The 23,664-nt window shown below is 40.4% G+C and overlaps 4 protein-coding genes across 6 annotated transcripts; 1 reads left to right on the top strand and 3 right to left on the bottom strand.

Annotated features, from left to right (window-relative positions):
• Window positions 1–19: 19 nt before the first annotated feature.
• LOC108103224 (probable citrate synthase, mitochondrial) lies at window positions 20–9,393 on the bottom strand. Its single transcript, XM_017208623.2, has 3 exons — window positions 9,163–9,393; window positions 1,635–2,612; window positions 20–1,277 (listed from the first exon to the last, which is right to left on the bottom strand). The coding sequence occupies exons 1-3, from the start codon at window positions 9,205–9,207 to the stop codon at window positions 906–908; spliced, it is 1,395 nt and encodes a 464-aa protein (XP_017064112.1). The 5' UTR covers window positions 9,208–9,393; the 3' UTR covers window positions 20–905.
• A 1,021-nt stretch (window positions 9,394–10,414) lies between these two features.
• On the top strand, window positions 10,415–11,240 carry LOC108103225 (NADH dehydrogenase [ubiquinone] 1 alpha subcomplex subunit 13). 3 transcript variants are annotated; one of them, XM_017208624.2, is made up of 3 exons: window positions 10,415–10,533; window positions 10,589–10,705; window positions 10,769–11,240. In XM_017208624.2, the coding sequence occupies exons 2-3, from the start codon at window positions 10,600–10,602 to the stop codon at window positions 11,125–11,127; spliced, it is 465 nt and encodes a 154-aa protein (XP_017064113.1). In that variant the 5' UTR covers window positions 10,415–10,533; window positions 10,589–10,599; the 3' UTR covers window positions 11,128–11,240. The 3 variants fall into 3 exon arrangements, with proteins under 3 accessions (XP_017064113.1, XP_017064114.1, XP_017064115.1); XM_017208625.2 differs by having other exon boundaries at window positions 10,439–10,533; window positions 10,592–10,705; XM_017208626.2 differs by having other exon boundaries at window positions 10,463–10,533; window positions 10,577–10,705.
• Window positions 11,241–11,582: 342 nt separating this feature from the next.
• Window positions 11,583–13,705, bottom strand: LOC108103223 (zinc finger protein 771). The gene has a single exon (XM_017208622.2). It carries the CDS (start codon window positions 13,310–13,312, stop codon window positions 12,152–12,154), a length of 1,161 nt encoding a protein of 386 aa, XP_017064111.1. The 5' UTR covers window positions 13,313–13,705; the 3' UTR covers window positions 11,583–12,151.
• Window positions 13,706–17,269: 3,564 nt separating this feature from the next.
• Window positions 17,270–20,283, bottom strand: LOC108103272 (retinol dehydrogenase 12). The gene is made up of 2 exons (XM_017208684.2): window positions 19,999–20,283; window positions 17,270–19,042 (listed from the first exon to the last, which is right to left on the bottom strand). The coding sequence occupies exon 2, from the start codon at window positions 18,970–18,972 to the stop codon at window positions 17,776–17,778; it is 1,197 nt and encodes a 398-aa protein (XP_017064173.1). The 5' UTR covers window positions 18,973–19,042; window positions 19,999–20,283; the 3' UTR covers window positions 17,270–17,775.
• Window positions 20,284–23,664: the final 3,381 nt, after the last annotated feature.

The following is a 23,664-nucleotide window of genomic DNA, read 5'->3' as shown; positions in this document are numbered from 1 at the left end:
ATGGACACACGATCTTCGATTCAAGTTTGCTAAGGTTTATTGTGGGTTTGCTTTCTCGAATACACTTGCATGGCCATGAACTAACGCTTTTGCAGCTTCCACTGATGGAGTTGGCAATAACTACTCTTTATGCATTATATTATTTATTGTTCTGTTTTTTATTGAGTTTTTTTTAAATGTTTTTGTTGGTTTCTTTACACTTGTTTTTGTATTGTATTTCTCTTGTTTGTATCTTGTTTGCATAATAAATTATAGTTAAATTAAAAGTAAAATGTTATCAAGTTAGTAATTTTTTAAGGTTTTCAGGCGGGGTGGTGCTGGTGGGTCGGGCGTTTAAGGGGATAAAGTATTAAGGTCTTGGTTAGTCGATCAGCTAAGATGAAAACATAACAAACTTAATAAAGATTGGGAATAGTGGGTGTTTTCGGGTGGTCTTGGGCGGGGGAAATGCTGAACAAAAACAATAGGCGCAAACAATTTTTCTCTCTTTGCCTGTCCCTATATATATAGTCAATCGTTTTTATATATATATATAGCTTATACAATTAAGTGGTTGCTTGTTGGTTTCTCTTCGTTAATTATTTTACTACTAAAAATAAGTTTCTGCCTTATTTCCAACTTATTGTTTTGCGGTTGCAGTGTGTTGCAGTTTTCTTCTGGTTATTTTTTTAATTTTTTGTCCTATTGGTTCGTATTTGGTTGCTGTTCTCCTCAACTACACATATCCAACTCTCTCAATATCAGCGTCGTCATATCGATATCCAATCCTAATCCAATTCAATCGAATATCTCTCCCTCTGCCCTCGTCAATTACAATCTACAGCTTCTGCATCCTTCGTCCATAATCTTCTGGCTATAAAAGGTTGAACTCCAGCTCCTCCCGCTCCTTCTGCTCATCCAGTTGCTTACTTCTGGACCATCTTGACCAGCAGATCGGTGGAGAACGACTTGGGGCGCTCGATGGGCAGGCCGAGGGCACGATCCCAAACGAGGGAAGCCAACACGCCGAGGGCACGGGAAACGCCGAACAGCACGGTGTAGTAGTTCATCTCCTTCATGCCGTAGTATTGCAGCAGGACACCGGAATGGGCATCTACATTGGGCCAGGGGTTCTTCACCTTGCCGGTCTCGGTCAGGATTGGGGGCACCACCTTGTAGATCTTGGACACCAGCTGGAACGTCTCGTCATCGGGCAGGTGCTTCAACGCGAACTCACGCTGGCAAGTGTAGCGGGGATCGGTCTTGCGGAGCACAGCATGTCCGTAGCCGGGAACAACCTAGAAAATTGGAAAAAAAAAAAATAAATTGATTAATATATTATACTAGAGTAAGATAATCGAATTATATATACAAATGGCATAATAACTGCACCAAGTTTATTTTGACCATAAAACAAACATTTTTAAGGCGGATCCAAAAATACGAAATTATTCATGCCAACAGAAATGCTCAACGAAAATATATAGAAAAGTTTAATTAATGGTCATTATTTTTGTTTTGAATGTTTTCGAGTGTTTGCTCGCCATACGCATTTCTGTTTTCATAATTATATAAAATGGACAACGCAAAGGTGAATATACATCTCGCATTTTCTAACTTTTTGGACAACAAATAATAAAAAAAGAAACTCTTACCTGTCCTGACTTCAGGGTCTTCCAGATGTACTCCTTGAGCTGCTCCTCTGAGGGGTTGTTACCGGCCTCCTTCTGCAGCTTGCGCAGCCACACGAGCACCTCCTGGTTGGCCAGACCGTGCAGAGGACCAGCCAAACCGTTCAGGCCGGCGGCGAAGGACAGGTAGGGATCGCTGAGGGCAGAGCCCACCAAGTGAACAGTGTGAGCGGACACGTTTCCACCCTCGTGGTCACTGTGGATGGTCAGATACAGACGCATCAGCTCAGTGAAGGGAGCATTGTCATAGCCGAGCATCTTGACAAAGTTGGCCGACCAATCCAGGTTGGAGTCGATCGAACGGGAGCCCTTGCCGCCGCGGTAGGTATTGCAGTAGATGGTGGCAGCAACCACGGGAAGCTTGGCAATCAGATCCATGCTGTCCTCATAGACGTACTCCCAGTACTTGCTCTTGTGCACACCATCAGAGTAGGCCTTGGCAAACTTGCTGTCGTGATTCAGAGCGGTAACGGCAGCGGCGAACTGCGACATTGGGTGCAGAGTGGTTGGCATGTTGTTCAACATGGTGACCACATGCTGGGGCAGGGCAGCACGTTCGGCCCATTCGCGGGACAGCTGTTGGACCTGGGCCTTGGTGGGCACCTCACCAGTCAGCAGCAGCCAGAAGAGACCCTCAGGCAGAGGCTCAGTGCCGCCATCGGCAGCGGGCAGGACCTTTTGGCACTCGGGAATGGAGAGGCCACGGAAACGGATACCCTCATCCGCATCCAGCACCGATGTCTCGGTAACCAGGGCCTTGATGCCGCGCATGCCACCGTACATCATGTCGATGGTCGTCTCGCCCATCTTGGTAGCGCCATGCTGCTTGCGGAAGTTCTTCACGCGCTCCTGCTCCTGTGGCACCTTGGCGGTCAACACGTCACGCAGGCTCTTGCCATCGGCAGAGATCATACGAACGTAGGAACCCACATTTGGCAGTTTCTGAAAGGAATTTAAGGAGGAAACAGTTTGAGTTTAGAGTCTTTTTTTGTAGGATTTTATATACAAAGATAATAAGACTGAGAGAGATGCAGGGATTTTAGATGTTTCTTGAAAATCACTTGAGCTTGGGGGGAATTTACATTTGGATAAAATCACATTGGGTTATATTTAAACAAAGACAACCAGTTTTTACAATTATTTTGGGTGAGTATTAATCAAAACGTGTATAAAATGGCTATCGTTAAAATGTGTAAACAAAAGTATAACTACACAGAAAAGTGCGTAGGAAATCTCTTTGTTAATCATTTTATGGGGCATAACAGTAAATATCGAGAAGTCTGTAACATTTTCTGTTCAAATTAAATACAATCTTAAAGCAAACATGAGAACAGTTGCTTAAATCAACATATGGGACATACATATGTGTCTTTTTGGTTGATTAGAAGGGACAATAAATACAACAAAAGCACATAAACAATCCCGCTAATTCGACAAAAGTCTGACAACTTAACTAACGAGCACTTCCGATCAATGCTATCGATTGCAATCGGCTGATTTGCCTGTCATTGAAGGGGGCTTTCAAGTACAAGGCAAAACGCACATGCATTCCCCGTCTGTGTGGCAGTCTGAGCTCGGCTGATAAAGCTGCACTCGTTCGTCGTTATGTCAACATTTTCAACAACATTGCCATGACTCAACCTAGTGGTGCGTCAACGAACTAGTTCCCCACGGGTTTGACGAACTGTGTGGCACAAACATTTGCCGGCTTTTAATTTAATTCAACTTAATTGCCGGTTCACTGAACCGCCCACAACACCTGAATCAATCTCATGTTTTTTCTTATTTATTTATTTATTTTTTTTTTTTTTGGTTTTTCGGAAGTCGCCACATGGGAGATCAGAACGCGACAAAGGCTCATGTCAAAAAGACAGATGCAAAAAGAAATCATTTTAAGATCAGTTGATATATTCGCTTTGGGGCGTAGTTAGAGGGATATCTCCAGTAAAAAAGTGTATTATGATATCTTCATATATTTAAGCCCAATAATTTCTTAGGTTTTGAAAAGGATCATTATCTAACTAGCTAAAGATCCATCAGATCCTAAACATTTAACCGAAAACACGAGAGAAACATTACTGGGAAAATGTAAGTTTTTTACAATATATATGTGTATTAAAATGGAATATTGAACTCCCTTTTATAGTACGGCTCTGCTGATCTTTTGCCACGCGTTGGCATTTGTCAAATAAAACGAAACGAAATGGAAATGGAATTCCGAGCCGCGCTTCCAGCCCGAGAGTCCATTTTCAATTCCGATTTCGCTCGGCAGGCGCAAAGTGCGATTCCACTTTTGATTGACAGCCGTAGCCCCCTCATTTTCCCCAACCCCAAACCTCTCGGATTTTTTTTTTTATTCCTCTGGTTGTGCGCGGCCAGTGGGTCAACAAATTCAATTAACCAACTGAACTTGTGGCGCCGCCTGCAAAATTGAATTGCATGATTTGCTGACCATTTGGCGACCGGTTTTCTCCAACATAAAGTCCCATATTCATTGATAAACAAAGCAACGTTTTGGCCAGCCCGACGTACATATTAATTGCCGATAATACCCGAGTAACGTACCAAAAACAGGTTGATATCACTTAAAAAAAGAGGGGCGGTTGGTAAAGTTGGTTGTTGCCAGCCAACCACAAGTGTTGGTTTCCGATACCACAAGGGAATCACTGGGGGAAAACCAATGTGACTGAGATTTACGAATCAAAACATTGAGTAGTAAATTACACTTTCGAATCTGATATAGGTTTAGATTGGCCAAATCTTAGGATATAGGAACTTAAATTCATCAAAATTACAAAAAGAAAACAAAAACAACTGGTCTCATTTTCTTGCTGTGTAGTCTGAAATCGGAAACTCAGCGTGAAAAACGACGTTTTGTTGCCGGTGCATCAAACCGCAAAGAATAGGACTACATTTCCACCAAGAAAATGCTAATTGAGCTGTCAATTGTGCGGTTTGTGTTTCTAGTTTAAATGTTGGAGAAAGACTTGCGCTTGCATAACACCTAAAATCGAAACGTAATGACCACACGCACCACACTGACTATGCCAAACTGCTATCTTATCACTATGCTTCATTCTTTATATGTCGGTTGGGGTGGGGTACTTGACTTGGAATGAGCCTCAAGTTGGAGCGAGAATACATTTGTATACAATTCGAGAAATCATTATCTGTCGCAGAGGCGTGCGTTCATCTGCTGATAAGCCAAGAGCCTACGAGAATGGGCAAAGTATTCCAAATGAATTTTCAAGGTCTCACGCGCCGGCAATTATCGCATGTCTAACTAGTCGTAGTCGTTGTTGCCGCTTTGCATTGTCATCAAGGAAGCGATTTGGTTTTGGTTTCTGGGAGTCGCGTGTTTTGACGGCGCCGGCAGACTTCCTTTCGCTGCTCCAAACGTTCGACTGATATAGTAATTATGCAATATATAGCCCATGGAAACTATATACTCGTATTTTAGTGCGAAAACAGGGGACCTTGAAAAACCCGGGAAAGCCTCGAGCCACGAGAACAGAGCAGAGTTGTCATCGAGGTGAGCCGCCGATGACCCCGTCGATGGAGATGGAATCAAGTGTTCCCACACCCAGACTACAGTAACAACTCGTCAGGAAGTTCATATTTAAAGTAATCATTTGCTCAAAGCCCCGAATTATATTAAATGGGCCAATTTTGGCCATTACATAAGAGATTGAAAAAAAATATAAATTTGAAATGAACTCCAATTGAATGTAAAATGTGAGCAATGACTGTAGTTCAAATTTAATGGCATTTGAATGATCATCACGAAAACTGTTTGATCCCCACTGCAATGCAATGAGATGGGGTTAGGGGGGAGGTTTTCAAAGGGGCTGTGGATTTTAGAACCTTGGGTTCTCCTTGGCTCGCGTGACGTTTTCAATTCACTTTGATGATTTCTGCTATTAGAGACCGCTTGTCAGTTGTCTAATAATAATTGCAGTCCGAGTTAATCGTCTTAATTAAGTTTAGTGCGCTGTATTCGCCATTCTCTATATATTTTTTATTGTGTATCCCCGCCACAGACGCCGAAAGTAAACACACATCACACAATCGGATCGCATTGAAAGTACCGCGTGACGTAATACCGTCACTCAGCTCAACACAACTTAACGTAACTCGGATGGGATCGGATCGGTTCAGTTGAACAAACTTCAGACGACGACTGGACTGTTGTTGCCGGGTCGGATTTTTCCCTTCAGTCATTTAAAAGCTGTAAAAAAAAAATTCTGACTAAGCCAAAACCATAATGGGGCTTTTGCGAGAATATAAGGGGTTTGTGTTGTAATTGGAAACAAATTTGCATATTAAACTGGTTAGAGTTTGGGTCTAAGTTGAGTTGAGAGAAGAAGAATATTATTTGATGATAAAGAACAGAACTTATCATTAGTACCATTAGTTACTATTAGTAACTATAACATTTCGATTATTATGACACAATGGACTGGGCAGCCGATCAATCATTCCGAAATATTTGTACCTTTTAAGTAGGTCCCGTCCATTAAGCTAGGCTTTGGATGGTCGTAAATATTTATGTATTTTCTGGCGACAAACTTGCTAGTAGAGAAGTAGAACCCTGGACGAATTTGCGCATTGCGAAATTGCCTAAATATAAACACAAATATTTGGCCATTTTTTTTATCACGAACAAAATAAAAAACTGATTGAGTTAACACCTTATTCCCAGTTGGTTGGGGGGCTTTGCGTGTCCGCTTTATCAGCGATATGGCGACGTCTACCGATCATGTGCCCAGCAGCAAATTTGTCACGCTTATCAGTCCCAAATAGAGGGGGTTACAAGGGGGTTTATATTGTATACGAGCACATATATAGAGATACAGGGGCGGGGCACTAACGAATATAGGCGGTTAACGTAGAAGAACAAGGGAAGTGGTACTCGAGAAATCAATTATCAACAATGTTGATATTCTCTCATCGATTTAGCCACATTATTAAATTTAATTTGCAACAAATACAGAATAGTATTCAATATTCACATTTTTGCAAAACATTTAAATTGATTTAACAAAGGACTGTCTCACAAGGTGACATTTTTATAGTGGCATTTGAATTGCATAAGCCAAAGATTAAAACATATTAGTTTATGGCATTTGTGTAGTAGAATAGCTATTGCAATCGGTTGAATATTAAACCCATAATATAATAAATATATACATATACGCATGTATGTGAACATAATATGTAAAGTTTGGCCAATAAAATAAATATTGGTGGGAGAATAAACCCTATGCTGATAACCAAAAGCTTAGTTTTATTGATAGGAAATTGCATTATATGAAGGTTTTACTTATTATTTATTACTTCAACGATAAATATGGAATGGTAATAAGTTTTTTTTTGGGGGCTTACCAATAAAAATGGTTTGGTTTAATATAGTGCTAACTATTAGTTCAAATCACATGATACGCCCCCCACATCGATGCGATGATTTCAAGCCCCTTTCTTTATCTTCATATCTCGAGATCCTCAAATTTTCCATGACGCCCGGCTAACCGGCGTTATCTCGCGCATAACTAGAATTCTGGAATGGTAATCCAGGTGGAAAAGGTCCACTTGAGCTTTGGACACTAGTCATAAAAAGTCCCGATTTAGATTCCCTAATCAAAAAATGCGCTGCGGCCGTAAAACTTAATATACAAACATATGTGTACATATGTCTATATAGAGTATAAATTATGCATCTGCTCTTATGCAATCGCTCGATCATCTGTTTACTTTTTCCGCTTTTTTCCTTTGCTTCTTTATAACACACTCTCTTTACTTTCTACTCTCTCTCTGTGTAGTTTGTTTGGAAAAATGAAAAAGGGCCGCTGGCGGCGTTACGTAAGAATCGTCACGATTTGTGACGTATTAGCAGAGAGGCGATAAAAAAAATTCGCGTGTTGCCATTTCGTCAAGCTACGTCAAACGCAAATAAAACAACATTTCATTCTTTTTTCTTCTCGGCTAAAACACCAAGCAAAAAAAAGGCATATTCGCTAATTGCTTGCTTAAAATTATTAAAACAAAAAACACCAAATTTTTTATGAAACTCAATAAGTTTTAGTGGCTGACTACTAACAAATTAACCGGATGGCCAAAGGCCTTAGTAGCTTAACATTTACAACAATTATTTTTAGACAAAACAAGTAAACGTCTAAACACTAAGAAACGTCTCTGCCGACGTCAGCGTTTTTATTTTGGCACTCTGCCAGCGCTGGCAGAACAAGAATCAGGAGTGTGCATAACATTTAGCAAATATACACGGGATTTATTGAAAAACATTTTTAGTTAAAAAAAAACCAATTAATCTAAATGGTATTTGTTATGAATGTCTTACTAGCTTGATTTTAGAATTCTAATGCCATAATATATGTAAATTAACTTTTGAAAAAACATTTATATAGTTCAGTAACATTTCTAAAAATCCTTCATCCCTAACAAATTGGAGAAAGGAACATTGTTTTTTTCCCGTGTAGATATTACCCAACGCAGGTCAAAGAAAAATGAAAACATCCCCGAGAGGAATACCAAAAGGAGGCTCGTCCTTGCGAGCCCTTTTTTCGTGTGTATGTGTGCAAGCCAAGTTTTATGTGTATGATATTGATTTTTCAATTATCAAATCGGAGATTCTTTTCTTTGCCGCTTTTTTTTAGCATTATGCAATCCATACACATGCAAATGTGCATTGCCGGTGGGCGGTGGTGGGTGGTGTTAAGTGAGGGTGATGCTCCTTATTTTTCTTTAAGGTCATTCGACGGACACTTCTCTATGGCAAGAACGAGATGGGATGAATTTTTTCTTTTGTCTTTCTTTTTTGGCAACAACAAAAATAACGTGACACGCATTGGAAACGGAACAAAAGAGAGGGAAAAATGGTATTCTCTCTGTTTTTTCCTCTCCATTTCTCTCTCCTACTCTCTTTTTATTAATTTCGCTCTGCGCCGTGGCATTTGTTTTTGTTGTTGTAAATTTACAAGAAATAAGGCCAACAACAGAAGGTAAGCCGGACTTGTGGAAATTTACCAAAAAATCAAAGAAATTGGGTGGGTCAAAGAGATGAGTTCGTTAAACCCAAAAAATTTTATTTTTAGAGGCATTCTGATCTTGCCAAAAAAAAGGAAATGGGCGAATTTCATTTGGCGATTATGTAATGTATTAGAACAAAACACACATGCATACACACCCAGCGGCACTTATCATTTGCCAACAACAATGAAGCGAATAAAGTTTCTTAATCGCAAGCACATGGCTGGAAATTCTTTTTTTTTTATTATTCCAGCGTGACGTGTGTTGAAGAAGAAGAGAAGAGGAGGAAGGAGGAGTAGGATAAGAATATTTAGGAGATGTTAACAACAAAAACGACACATAATACAGTTATCAAACTGGGGCGATAGGAAGAAATGGAAAATGGGAACATCTCAGAACCATGGGCATTATACACTGAACAAAAAGAAAAATTTAGTCGAAAACTCACCTGTGCCTCAGACAATTTGCGTGCGGAAATGCGATAGAGCGACATGGCAATGCGATTACGTACGGCTGCGAGTAGAAGAAAAACACTTTCGCCTTGGCTAGAAAATCCCTCTCGCACTGAAAAACACACACACACAGAAAAAAATTGCCTTTCCTTTTTCTGGAAGTGAAGTGTTCTTTTCGTGGGTTTCTCGTCTAGCAGCTGCGCGGCAACTGAATGGCCCGCCAATCGCGCATTTTCTACGTGCGGGCACCAAAAACACCCGCTAATTCCCACACAATGGTGTTTTGAGTTTGGCTGTTGTTAGGTCACACTATAGGTGGGCTCACTGATATGGCACTATACGCCCACGCGGCTTATTTACCTATCTTATAGATACAGATATAGATTCAGGCGGCAAAGTTTAAAAAGTACTGTAAACAAAACCTGCGACCTGATTTTGGCCATAAAGATTTTTTTGGCTTACAAAATACTTGCGAATTTGTAAGTTCCCACGAATTGCAAACTAGTGGCTGACACTGTCGTATTGCTATAGAACTCACCTAATATCTCTATCGCAAATACCGCGTAATTTAAAGTATAAGTGAAAGTACATTTAAAATTTAAATTACGAAATTCGTATTACACTTAATACCTAATTAATAAAACACAAAGCAAAAAATTTGTGTTTTGGCCTATTCTTTTGTAAAAACTCACGTGCTTGTGTTGCTGGGCTTCCGAAATTGTTTGCAAGGGTTCAGGACTAGGCGATTGTGGCTGCTCCTTCAGTTTTCCAGTAGCATCTTCCGGTTTGGAGCGAAGTCCACTGAATCCAAATGGTTTGGCATCCCAAATGGATTTTTTAGCCAAAAAACGACATTGAAGGCGAAAAGAATTGCCCACAGAAGCGTTTACAAGGTGTAGGATGAACATGAGTGCCTGACTTTGTAAAATATAGATATTCAATAGATAGATATCTAGATATTTCAATTCCAATTTAATTTGGTTTCCGTTTAATAAAGGAATACGAAACCTAGCGACGTAAAACAAAAAAAAAAATTGACAGAATTAAAGTCAAATAAAACTAGAGATGGCATGGATTCGAACTGTCTAGATTATATGCAGTTCAATTGCTAACAGTCGAACAGTATTTTAATTCAAGTTCTGAAAACTTTTCCAGGTCTAGTAAATTATTTTTACTGCGTAAGTTCGCGCTATAAAATTGTACTTTTAAATTTAGTTTTCCGCAATTATAGTATTCACGGTCTATCGATATAATTTCATAGCTACCTGGAATTTCCCTCATCCAAAAACTGGTCACACTGCCTTGGTGTTATGCAAAAAACGTCATTTTTTTGACATTTCGACAGGTTTTTTCCCTTTAATTCGATCGTAAGTGTTCTTATTATTGGAGGTATATCCGACTGATCTATAGTATAACCCATAGAAGGAGTCACAATGGCGACGGCCGTGCCGCATTGCCCCCCGAAACAGGACCTTCCTCCGCCGGGCGGCTACAAGAAGATCCCCTTTGCCCGCGTGCCGCCGAAGAGCTACTTTACAGGTGACTTATTTATCCGATTCTTTTATAGTCAGGCTATATATATTCAATCTGAACTCTCTACAGGCTTCACCACGATCGGTGCCTATGTGGCTGTAACGGCCGTTGGCCTGGGAATCTACTATTTGACCGCCAAGAAGGTGAAGCGCGACGAGATCGAGATGCGATCCGCCCAGAATGTAATCTTCCCGATTTTGGTGGCTGAGCGGGATCGTGAATTTCTGCGTCAGCTGCGCCGCAATCGGGATGAGGAGGCCGAGCTGATGAAGAACGTTCCCGGTTGGGAAGTGGGCACCTGGTACGGTGAACCCGTCTTCAAGACTTTGCCCGAGGACACTCTTGTCACGCCAATTTTTAAGGAGTTTTATGCCCACTCCGACTGGAAGTCGTACGCCAAGCGTGCCCACTTGAAGCTCTGGTCCTAAATTTGCCTAGTTAATGGATTAGTTAATGCCTAAGCCTCCTCCTTTTTGTTTGTAGATCCATCTAAGCGCTTAAAATATCATCCAATTACAATGTCAGATCAGATTGGCTGAAATATGGAGTGTTTGGTGTATATATGTTTGGTCCTGTGCTGGACCACCGAGGTTACCAGAGGTTTTTCTTGGGGCGTTGCCGTCCAGCTGCAAAATGGCCCAAGAGCAGTGCTCAAAAATGGCCAAAAATTATGGGTTGTTTGGTTGGCACACAGCGGGGAATCCCATTTATTTTGTTTATGTACACAAATTTACTGGATAATGCAGGATAACGGGGAATCCAGTATAGTTTTCAAAATAAATTTAAATTTACAGGATAGTAACAAAAAAATATTTTTACCTATGTGATCATCAAATGATCATTTAAGGATTGTAAAAATGCCAATAAAGGAATGCTCAAAAACCAGGTTTTTGATTTAGTGTTTTATTGAATTCAACATCGATTTTTACGCTCGTTTGTGTGCCAGCATTTCGGTTTGGGGTTATTACACAATAGCGGGTGTTTTGGGGCTTTATTATTATGTAGTCGTAATTAAAAGTAAGTAATATATATCTATACATTGGCCATCGTCGCCATCCGTGTGTGTTCGCTGATCAACTCTCATTTAATGCCGCAAAGGTGGCAACAAAATCATAACATATACGTATGTCTACAAATAAGTAAAAGAAAGGCGCTCTCCATTGGAATTGGTTAAAGGAAGATGTCGTTGCAGCCCAAAAAAAAAAAGCGTTTGTGATAGCCAGCAACTGGTCCTTCTTGTTATGATTCAAGTGGTTCTGACTGCTAATCAAGATTTCCCTTCAGGTTATCATCAAAATCTAGATAGTGCTTCAGCTGATCCTATTGCTACTCATCGTGCTCCTCCTGCTTTATAACAACGTAACGCATTGGCGGCGACGACTCCTGCTCCTCATCCTCTTCCTCCGGCTGCTGCTGCCGTCGCCGCCAGTTGCTGTCACGTTGCGGCCGCCTCTACTTCATGTCCCTGCGTCGCTTGATGCTGCCATCACAGTTGGGCAAATGGCGCTGCAGGAAGCCCTCGAAAACGAACTTCCTACCGCAGCGTTCGCAGCTGAACTCGCGTTTCTCCTCCACCTGCTGTTTGTGCTGGCGCAGTGCTTCCGCATTGGAATATTTGTCGCGGCAGGCGTCGCAGGCATATCGGCGCTTCACCTGGCCCACATCGAAGACCACCGTAAAGAATTGCGAGCAAAAGGCGCATTGAAATTCCTTCACCACCACCTTTCTGCCACCGTGTTGGGCGGCCAGAGCTACCGCTTCGGCCTCTAGCTTGTCCTGGTGCTTGTGCGACTCCATATGAGCGGCGTACTTTGCCTCGTCAACGAACTTTCTATAGCAACGGGTGCAGCGGAAAGGCTGCTCACCCGTGTGCCGCATCATGTGCTCCTTGAGGTAAGCCACGGAATTGAAAACCTTGCTGCAAACTTTGCACTTACGATCCTCAGTGGAGACCTCGTTTCTTTGCCGCAGGCAGGCGCGCATGTGGAGTTTTAGAGAACCAGCGGCAGTGTAGCAATTGCCGCAATTGGGACAATAGAAGGTCTTGTTTCGGGCATGCGGATCCTGTTCTGCCTGGTCAATGGTGCCCTCGAAAACGATGGAGCCAACATCATCCTCGTCCTCGTCGACATCGCCCTCCTCGTGCTCCACGGTCACGATTTCATCGTCATGATCCAGCTCTTCACCCTCCTCAATGTCTTCATCCTCTTCGGCGTCCTCGACCTCTTCGTCATGTACATTAGGCACTATGCGAAGGATGGTGTGGGTGCCGTCTCCTTGTTCAATGGTCTCCACCTCCTCGACGGTACTGTTTTCTACCAGCTGCTGTAAAGTCACGGCATGCCCATTTTCATCGATGATGACCTCCTGAGCATTGGCCAGGGCCTCGTGCTCCCGATCGCTGAGGGTCACCACCGCTGTTTCGGTGTCGTCATCTTCAGCGGTGGCGTAGGCATATGTGTACTGCGCCTCCTGGCCCTCGTCGTCATGATCGAGCTCATGAACCTCTTCTTCTTCGGCCTCCTCTTCGGGGTCCGCCTCTGGGTCATGTTGGATGAGGACGGGCACGATTTCCTCCTTTACCGTGGTGTACTTTACACGCTTGGCATTCATTTCTGCTTTGTAATGTGCGAATTTGCGTAGTAAGAATTTCCTGCTGAAGAAATCTGTGGATTCCAACTGATTTTTGACAAGCGCTTCTTTTCCTCTTCGATTTTCAGTTTTTCCGGCTGACAGTTTCTCTTTCCCCTTCCTGCTTACACTCTTTGCCCGTTCCACGTGCTATCTCTTTCTCGCACCTCTGGAAACGGATTCGGTAGCGTCTGGTCAGCTGGAATCGGAATCCAATCCCCGCCTGCTTTTCACCAACTTCTTTTTGGCGGCCTTTCCCTCTGGTTTTTTCCACAATAGTCAACACTATGCAATTTATAATTTGCCGTCCGTCACGATTTTACTTTTGTGGCAACTTTGACAAAGATGGTGGACACTGGAAGCAGAGCTGCATGTGGCGGTCTGGCCCGCTGCGTGTGGAATTTTTTAGTGCTTTGTTGGATTTTGGTAGATTTCTGGTATTTTTAATGGATGTTACCTATCGGCCCTGTAGTCGACGATGTTATCGATAATTGGCAAATAGTGGCAACGCCACAAACATGGCGCGCATTTATGCAAGGGATTATATTTGAAATACACTACAGAGGTATTTGTAAGCTATGTTAATATAACAACAAAACATTGTAATACATGCTTATTTAATTAGTCTTACACTTTATATAATTATATATTATAAAATTAATCAAATTACAATACCAACGAGGCATTGCATTCTATATGTGGCCCATTTGGGATACAACAATGTTACATTGATAGTGGCCGAAAAATTACAAAAATGTTTACATTTCAACTTTGCATGGAGATAAAAAAGTATAAATATTTCAAATTCGAAACATTATTGGCTTAGTTACGGGCACAATACTGCCATTTTGAGGACAAAATCTGGGTAAACGGATTTTCGCATTTCTGATAACGGTAATATCATAAAAATGAAAATCTAATACAAATCTAATACAGTTTTAGCATTGATATCGTCAAAATAATGACTTATATTAGCAAGAATTAAAAGAATTTCGATTGTTGACCAAAAATACGGTTTTCAGAATAGATTCTGATAAAAAAAATTAAAACGCACATCTTAAAGATCGACTGTTTTCACTCAAATCTTCCCATTGGATGAGCTCCCCTTAGCCCCATTTCCCCACTTTCGGTGGTTCAAAGACACGAAGACGTGCCCTGCCGTGTGGAATATGTCAGGGAAATCGACGAGACCATTTTCGCCACTAAATTTGTCACGTCGCCAAACAGTTTTTGCTTTTGGCTGCGATCACTATGGTCACTAAAAAATTCTACAGCGCCTCACATCTAAAATTAGAGGGGCTATATGTAGAAATTGCACTTAAGGTTCGGCCATTGCCTGTCAATTATCTATTGTTTTCTCGTTTTTCTCGGCATTTTTATTAGTGGTCGTGTCACTTCTTGACACCCCCCTAAAACGGCCTTGAACCAATTATCACCGATTGACGATCGATAGACAATGTCGGAAAAGCTCGTTACTGACTCAGCCGATTGCCAATTGAAGATCATTCAGTCAAATTCCCATGAATGGAAAGTTTTTGCTTGTTTAACCCACTCACTATGTACCTACATATTTATATATGTATCTTAGAATAGTAGTAGTTATAATAATCATAACTTAAATATCTACGAGAATTTTCTTTTACATGATTGTGAAATTAAAAGTAAGTAAGTGTACCAGAATTTAAGATACTGAAGTATCTACGTAAACACAAATAGTTGCTTTGAGTGGAAAAGGGTTAATGACGCTCTAACACATGAGCGCCTGGAGATTGCAATCTAAATATACCAAGTCAATTGCGTCATTGAATAGTACAAAATTCCAAAGTACTATAAACATATTACTACAATGGGGGTTCCGTTACCAATCCATCGTTACCATCATTAATACCCGATCGCGGGAATGTTAGAAAATACGTATCCCTTGGGATGAATGAATAGAGATTGCAAATTGCATCAAAATACATTTCATATATAGTATTATATATTATATATCCTGAGGGAATACATTTTATTAATTATTATTAAAGATATATATGTATATATACGGAGGTGTAATCTCCCCTAAGCTTATTAAATTGCTTTTATTGCATAAAATTCTTTTTTGTTAAACAATGGTATATGAGCAAATATTTATACAATGATAAAACAAATTGCGGTAGGTTGAAATTCCTTGTATCGCGTTCTGGCCTTATCGTTACATTTTTGCAGTTTCAGAACTCTTTGCGATCTGATCTAGAAACGGATGGAAGAACTCTAGCTACATATGCGTCATTTTTGCTTACATAAGGCCCCCGAGCTTCTTGAATCTTCCATCGTCATATTGATTTCAATTATGACTGTGTAGGGGATGTTGTGTACCCATTAAGTCTGAAGTCCATAAATTCGATTTCCTAGTTTTCAGCATCTATGTATGTATGTACATACATATTTTTTCTTGGAATAACATTATTTGAATAACATAAAGAGAAAAAAAACTTATGTTACTAATCATATTACTGCTTTCCCATGGAGGTTTAATTTAATGATTGTTCGAAAACTCATTATATCAATTTTATTAAAACCTATTTGAATGCAGAGCCACACATTACCAGAAATTTCTGGAAAATTTCTGGAAAATTGGCATAGTATTTTGGGGGCATTATAATAATGATACCCCAGAGATAACACCTTTTAAATTTCGTTTTATTATCCAACCGCACAAATTACGTATTAATTTACTTTTTTCTGCTGCAGCATTTTCCAACAATTTCGTCATTTTACAAAAGTTTCCCTCGAATTTCTCTCCTTTCATTTTCCGCCTCTTATCGATCAAATTCGCTTGGCGCCGAGGTTTCAGCCAATGCAACAGCTGTTTGGGGGAGGTTTTGGGAGGGTTGACTGGGCGGTAAAGCGGGTGGCACGCAATCAAAAGACACTCATTCACGAGTGGAAATTTCCATTGCAATTTTTCGTGTAATTGAAGCGACTTCCCTTAACCCTAGATTGGCAAAGATTTAAAATGATTTAAAACTAAAGCAGTAAGTTATCAAATAATTTGACTAATTCTAAAACTGCATTAAAAAATATTCAGTGAGAAATATATTACCAAAATTACCAAAATTATAATGAGCAAGGAAAGTGTGGAACATCAAAATGGATGTTATACTTAATTTTTTTAGAGCAAGTCCATTAAAAGCATATGAATTACCCGTTACATTTAGATTTGCCGGGGCTAATTGATCGACTTAAAAGAGGAGCAATCAGTTGGGGTTTTGTGATTTCACTTTTTTTGGCGTACCCCGATTGCCAGCCCACCAGAACGACCCCCGCGGGCATGCATGGGTTTAATTGCACTGTTTCCTTCTTTCTCGCACTCGTGATGTATTCGCCTCCTCTCACTCCTTCTGGCTTTATGTGATTTTCGTTAATGCTAATGGCATGTGGATGAGCGAACAGGTACACAGTGGGTGTAATTACCTTGACTAGATTTAAGTCTTGGAAAATGAAACATTAAATAACATAAAAGTGATTTTTAAAATTCATCACATTAAAAGCTGTCTGTTCTCTTAAAATTTATCTGCGATGCCTTAAGAAACATTTCTTTTAATTTATTTGACCATTTTCCCCACTGTAAGCCTACAAACTGACTGACTGTTTGACTCACTTACTCTCGCACTCACCTGCCTTACTCACCTCACCTACTCACGTTCTTTTCCCAGTCCCCCTGTTACCCTCTACCTTGCACACGGACAGTGCAGTGGCAGCGACCGCTGCAGCAGAGAACGCAGCAGTGCAGTCAGCGTTCTCATTGATTTCGCTTTGTTGTCGTAAATTGTTCTCTTTATGCTGATTGTTATTGTTTTCATTTTCCCTTTTTTTGTGTGTAAAGGTAGTGTAAAAGGGATGCATGGTGGAGAACAGGGAACCCGAAAAAAGGAGAGTCCAAAAGAGGATTGCATGTCAGGTTTAAAAGATATTTTAATGGGGTTTCTCTCGCTTAAAATTATGTACAGAACAAAACTAAGAAAAAAAGGTATATAAGTTTGAAAATCTAGGCTTCGATGATCGAAGACTCAAATACCCTTGGGAATATGAACTTTGAGTCGATCATTAATTATCTTTTAAGTACATATTATAAAACGTTTTTATTTATTTCTTATATATTCGTCCAACATTTTCTTAGATATAATCAGGCTACCATCACCACAAAGACCGACGTCATCAAAAAATCCCTTAGAGAACTTAAGAAAATTAAAAAAAAAAAACAGTTTTCATGGAAAATCTGGCCTATTAATTTTGCTTTTTAAATCAGAAACTTTAACTGACGAAATTGGCTTCGCTACGAACTCAACTGTCGATTGCATGAAGTCTTCCCAAGGGTATTTAAACACGCAATATTATAAGGAATAAATTAAGAGCAAGGACTGTACTGGATTGAAACCTTTTATCAAGGACTTTGACTACGACTACGAACGGTTGACCACTACTGTTTCGACAGACTGCATTTCCCGAGAGCCGGGAGTGGCACTTCCATTACCATTACTATTTTGGCTACCATTACCATTTTGGGTTGGGCTTTGGCTAGGTGGTGGTTCCAGTGGCGGAAGACCCACCAGTTTTTCACTTTCCCGCCATAGCCAGTCGGCAGTTTCCATATTTCGAGCCCAGGGAACCAACGGCCAACGCATGCAGTCCGAATAGTAACCACCAGTCGAGCCCTCCAATTTGGGATCTAGTGCTAATCTCAGGGAGGTCTGAGCACCCGCCTTTGGTGACTTGAAGAAGTACAGGGACCCTGTCTGGAGAACGCTCTTCATCCAGCCGGGTCCGGCAAAGTGACGATTGAGTTCTGTGCGCACTACGCCCGGATGGCAGCAGTTCACTGTAACCCCGGTATCCTTAAGGATCGTGCTCAGTTTACGAGTGAACAGAATATTAGCTAGTTTTGACTGACTGTATGCTCCAAAGAACTTGCCGTATTTCTTCTCGCTCATTAAATCCTCTCGGTTAATCCGTCCGAAAAGATGAGCCGCCGAACTGACCACAACAATCCGACTGGGCGAACTGTGTTTCAATCGATCCAAAAGAAGATTTGTTAGCAGAAAGTGTCCCAGATGATTGACGCCAAATTGCTGCTCATAACCATCGGCTGTTAAGGTCCTGGGACAAGCCATGACCCCAGCATTATTGATCAGAAGATCAAGCCGGGATTCTTCGGCCTTGAAGCGTTCCACAAAGTTCCTCACCGATTGCAGGGAACCCAGATCCAGGGTGCGATTGAAAAGCTGTTGGTTGCGACTGCTATCCATGATCTCCAACCGGGCAGCCTCACATCGTCCGGGATCTCGACACGCCATATATATACGAGCTCCCCTTTTAGCCAATTCCAAGACCGTCTCCTTGCCAATGCCCGTATTACAACCGGTGACGATCACCACTTTGCCATCGATTCGATTGGCTTGCCGGTAGGCCGGACCTTGGATGCACTTGCGCAGTAGCCACATAAAGACCGCAATGCCAAGTGCAATTAGAAGAAGAAGTACGGTCCAGGCCCAAAAGCCACGGAAACACAGAGTCTTTTCGGCCGATTCGGCGGTGGGATCAAAACCAGGTGGAAATACTGATCCTGGCACTGATCCTGGCGGAGTGGCAGCCTCCGACATAGCTGGCTAAGCAATCGATTCGATGGTGATTCTTTGGCTTCAATGATCTTATCTTCCGGTTCAGTCGATTCTACAAAAGAGAGAAAAGAAAGTTAATGGCAGTCCAAAAAATCAGGGGCGTTGTTCGGGGTAAGGAGTAACACTACAAAGGGGGTTACAAGAAATAAGTCAAGGGAGGTGGCGTTTACAAGGGGGGGAGTGGCCAAGTTGAAGGCCCCGCTGACCCCGCAGTCTCGAGTGGTTTTGCACCTGAACAACTGGTTTCTCGTAATTCACTTAAATTGCTCGCTGCGCGCGTATCTAGAAAATCATTTTAGATTTAAAAGTCATTTAATTTTATGGAATCACAATGTTGACTAGAATTTAAAAATGTCTCAAACAAATTTAGTGTTAACAAAGGTGGGCCTAGAATGGTTAGACTTTGGATACTGGTTAATATTGGGAATTTCCTAACTAAATTACCTAGCATAAGTGGGTATTAAAATTATATATAAATTCTATAATTTATTCGCAAATCATTCAAAGCTTGTTAATATTCAATTCAAAAATCGGGTAAGCCATCATATACTAAACGTGTGAAATGATTGAGAGTCTATTAAATATTCATTAATCAAACCAACTAAACTTTTCTTAATTTGGAAACCACATTCTTCTTTAGTTTGATAATTGATTATTTCACTTATTAGTCCTTTCTTAATTATTCTTTATAAAATATAAGTTTTGTATTTGTTTTTCATAATAGTTTAAATATAATTGAATTAATGGAATGTTCGTAAGTCGGTCAACTTTCGAGCATAAGAACTTTCACTATGGTAATGGAATTAACACCTGTTTTTTTCAATAAACCTACCCAAATTATTGATTTATCGCGGGAAATTGAATAAGAAGCATTGGAATTTAGACACTTCCAGTCAACTGGTTGTATTTATAATTCAACCAAATAGCCCAAACCCTAGCATTCATTGATGATTTTAATATTCTATTACTGTAAAGTACTGAACTTTCTTTTGTATACCAAAAACTTACCTTTTTGTCTTGGCCTTTATGAGCAGATATTGCTTGAATGCTGGGAACTGATGTTACCTTGATGTCAGGTGGCGATTTCGCACATTTCCCAGGGGCGGTTAACTATATTTACTTGATCAGTTAGTGCGACCGATCTGAAGCACTAGTTACTAGGTTACTGGTTACTGGACTGTGTGTCTAAGCCTCTCGCGCGATCTTGGCCAACTGACTGCCATGGAGTCCAATTGCTCGGCGCCTGACTTCGAATTCCAGCGGTTCCAAGCCGTGTTAACGCGTCAGAAATAACCTGAAAAAAATTATTTCGAAGCGTCTGTTATTAACATGCTGTCTCAGCCGCTGCAAATGCACTAGGGTGGACCTTGACCATATTGTTTTTAATTAATATTTTAATAACAAAAAACATAATAAGTTAAATAGAAAAATACAATATTTTGTAATCACTCATACGCAGTGTTGACATTTATATCTTGTGTTAAGCATCATTGGTTTAGTGTTTCTAGACTGCTTAATGATTCTTAAAAATGATCTTTGCGTATTTGTATAAATTTTAGAAGTATGATAAGATTTTATAGGTTTATAAGGCTTACGTGTCGTATACGCCATTTAAACGTAATACGTAATACGTAATACCTAAATTTCAAAAAACTATTTAAATTTGATAATGCTCTTGTAAGTTAACATTACGGTCCATCCTAAATGGTTACAGTGGTTCTCAGTCGGCGTCGCTGTCGCTGCTTGTTGTTTTTGTGGCCAACATACCAAAGAAGAGCAGCTTGGCTTCAATTTCATTTCTTACCAATTTGCTGTTTGCCTTTTCCTTTTCTGTTTTTATGTTCGACTTTCACTTGAAGCGTTTTTTATTTCTCTTTTCCCTCGGCTCATTTGTTTTGCTCACCCGTTCTTTAAGCCGCGCTCGCTTCGATGCTTTTTGCGGTCTTCTCTTAGTTCGCTTTGTTTATCTCCCGCCTTTGGTATTCCAATTCGTAGCACGTTTCTGTTTTCAAGCCGTTGAAAGAGACAAACCGATTGGGTACACAGAAAACAAAATGAGATAAGCTCATATTTTTATCTAGGCATTAGTATTTTGACAAAACCTTTAACTAATCTGGTAAATTAAAGTCTTTATTTGAATCAAAACAACAAATAGAGATAGTTTTTTTTCTGTGTAGCATTGACAACACAGAGTATTGGTTCAAGTCATCTCATGACTATTTCCAGGGGGGATTGGGCAAGGGAGGCGGGGAGATCATTGACCCCGCCTTAAAGCCAAGGCTAAGACTTTGTAAAATTCATTTTCACCTGGGCAATTATATTTGCACTTAAAACCTGCACTTTGACTGTAGTAATACACAACAAAAAAGCCGGAAAGTCCCACATCAAAATTACAACATGACGGAAATCAATAAACGCCGTTAATCGAAGGCTTGTCGCGGGTTGAATGTCCTTGACACAGGCCAAAAGCCAAGTCGCAGGGGTCACGGGACCAAACCCGGCTTATTTTTTCCTCCATTTCACCATTTTCGGCTACGTGCTCCTGCACACGTTTGAAAAAAAAGAGAGCAGAGGATTGAGAGGGTGGAATGGAGGGTAAAAAAAAACAGGAGAGATGGGAGAGCAGGATAACTGAAGCTGCAGAGTTGTAGGCAGAAGGGGTCCCAAAAAACTTTTCGGGATTCTGGTTTGAACTATTCTTACTTTTTATTTATGTTACAGAGACCTGCACGTTATTCTTTGAAAAGCGCAATATTTAAACTGTTCTTCTTTTTATATGCGATCTCATTTTAGAGCTTAATCTATAATTCTTATCTGCTGCAGTAGCTTCTCAGTATGTGGTCATCCACAATATAGCACCACTTGACCCGGCAATCAGTGCTAAACTGACCTTTTTGAAATTATACACTGTTAGCTTTTAACATTATGAACATGAGGAAAAAGTTTGTTTATTTGATTATTATATAAATTTTGCCAATACATGGTAATCCAATTAGTCCAACTTAATTTCCTTCTACTAAAACACACACTTTGAGTTTGCAATAATTAAATAATTTTAAGAAAGTTTTTAATTTTAAAAGGGTGGGGGTGACCCCTCCATTTTCCACACACTATACGCTTATGGCCAGAAAGCAGGAGAGCAGCAGAGAGTAAATGTCACTGCGCTTGAGAGAGCGAGAGAGAGCCGAACTTTGACTAGGTCAGGATAACGGGTCCTTTTCGCGTCCTTCTCCTCGTCCGCCATTCGCGTTGTTTAATCGATGAGAAGAGCGAAAGCTGCGCCCTTTATACCCTGCTACAGTCCTCCATCGTCCCCGTTATCCTTGCTCGGGTTTGCCTTCTCTTTCTAATGAGTTTTTGGGAATTTTCCAGTGACAATGCAGATGGGCGTTTTTTTTTCAGGGCGGCTCGTTCAATATAGAACATTAACTCGATTTCTGATTGAGTCACATACATGTATGTACATATATTTCAATGGGAAACGAAACGTGACTTTTATTTATTACATTGAATAGATATAGAAGCTTACGGTTTAAGTAAGATAAAATTGTTGAAAAATGATTTACGTTTAATAATGAAGATATATATCATATAATAAGCATGCAAGTAAGGATTATCAAAATCAAAACTAATAAAAATTCGATAATACAACTAGATCATAGGCTTAACTTGAAGACTATAATCTTTCGTTGCACTGTGCGACTTGGAGGATTCTTTGTTCGCCTTTCGTACGTTACGTTTATCCTCTTTGGTTACACTTAAGTGCGCTTATCTCTTTTTCCACTTTCCGACTGTTTTGCTGTCGTCAGTTGGTCGCTAATTCCCGCTGACAGTTGTCGCCCACACCCACGCCCACCCTAAACAACAAGAAACCTCAATTCACCCTTGACCCCCTGGCACCAGGATAAGAACCAAACTTGGTCCTCTTGGCAAAAGTCAGTGTGACGTCAATGGAATTCGGGTTATACAACATCACCTTGATCTTGGGCTAAACAACAGATCGGGGTAAACAATAGTGGCTGCCAAAAGATTAACACACGAAACGTAAACAACAAATAGCAACGCATGGGCAACTGTACTCAGATTATTATTTTGATATAAAATATAAGAAAATAGAGTTTTGTATATTCTTGAAGTTCGATAAGACTATTTTATTACGTAATTATATAACCATTTTACTCATTGTAAATACAAACAATAGACTGAAATCAAGTTATAAACTCCTAAAAATGTCACGATAAAAGATTAAGTTTCCTTTTTAAACAAAATGTGAAAATTGTAATCTACTTTTGCAAAGGCAATATGGGACAAAGATCAAGAGTATTTTCAGTCCAGACAAACAAAATAGTTGATCTGTGTTTACATCGAGAAACTGTAACATTTCTGTAATTAGATAATCACCGAACTGACCAACCGCAAAAACTCAAACCACGTAATCGAATTATTATAGTTACAGCAAAGGCAAGGGGTAAACAGGGGTTAAGTACAACAACACATTTCATCGTTGGCGTCATTGTATCTCGTCTATAAGAGGATCGAACTGGAAATTGTTCAGTAAAATGTTCAGTACAGCATCATGCGGCACGCGCAAAATACAAAAACGGAAAATAAGAGAGTGAGGGCATGCGGGGGGGCTAATTCCAATGAAAACCTGTTGCCTCGCATAAACATAGA

The sequence above is a fragment of the Drosophila eugracilis genome, unplaced genomic scaffold (assembly GCF_018153835.1).
Source record: "Drosophila eugracilis isolate 14026-0451.02 unplaced genomic scaffold, ASM1815383v1 contig_2167, whole genome shotgun sequence".
Classification (NCBI taxonomy): domain Eukaryota; kingdom Metazoa; phylum Arthropoda; class Insecta; order Diptera; family Drosophilidae; genus Drosophila; species Drosophila eugracilis.
The sequence above is the reverse complement of the archived record's forward strand: the minus strand, read 5'-3'. Positions and strand labels throughout refer to the sequence as shown.

What these genes read in the sequence shown, in the direction of transcription:
- LOC108103225 (XM_017208624.2), top strand. Translation starts at nt 10,600, where the DNA reads ATGGCGACGGCCGTGCCGCATTGCCCCCCGAAACAGGACCTTCCTCCG. An exon ending in GCCGAAGAGCTACTTTACAG is followed by an intron (nt 10,706 to 10,768) that starts GTGACTTATTTA and finishes AACTCTCTACAG; the next exon opens with GCTTCACCACGATCGGTGCC.
- LOC108103224 (XM_017208623.2), bottom strand. Translation starts at nt 9,207, where the DNA reads ATGTCGCTCTATCGCATTTCCGCACGCAAATTGTCTGAGGCACAG. An exon ending in GCAAATTGTCTGAGGCACAG is followed by an intron (nt 2,613 to 9,162) that starts GTGAGTTTTCGA and finishes AATTCCTTTCAG; the next exon opens with AAACTGCCAAATGTGGGTTC. An exon ending in AGACCCTGAAGTCAGGACAG is followed by an intron (nt 1,278 to 1,634) that starts GTAAGAGTTTCT and finishes CCAATTTTCTAG; the next exon opens with GTTGTTCCCGGCTACGGACA.
- LOC108103272 (XM_017208684.2), bottom strand. Translation starts at nt 18,972, where the DNA reads ATGTCGGAGGCTGCCACTCCGCCAGGATCAGTGCCAGGATCAGTATTT.
- LOC108103223 (XM_017208622.2), bottom strand. Translation starts at nt 13,312, where the DNA reads ATGAATGCCAAGCGTGTAAAGTACACCACGGTAAAGGAGGAAATCGTG.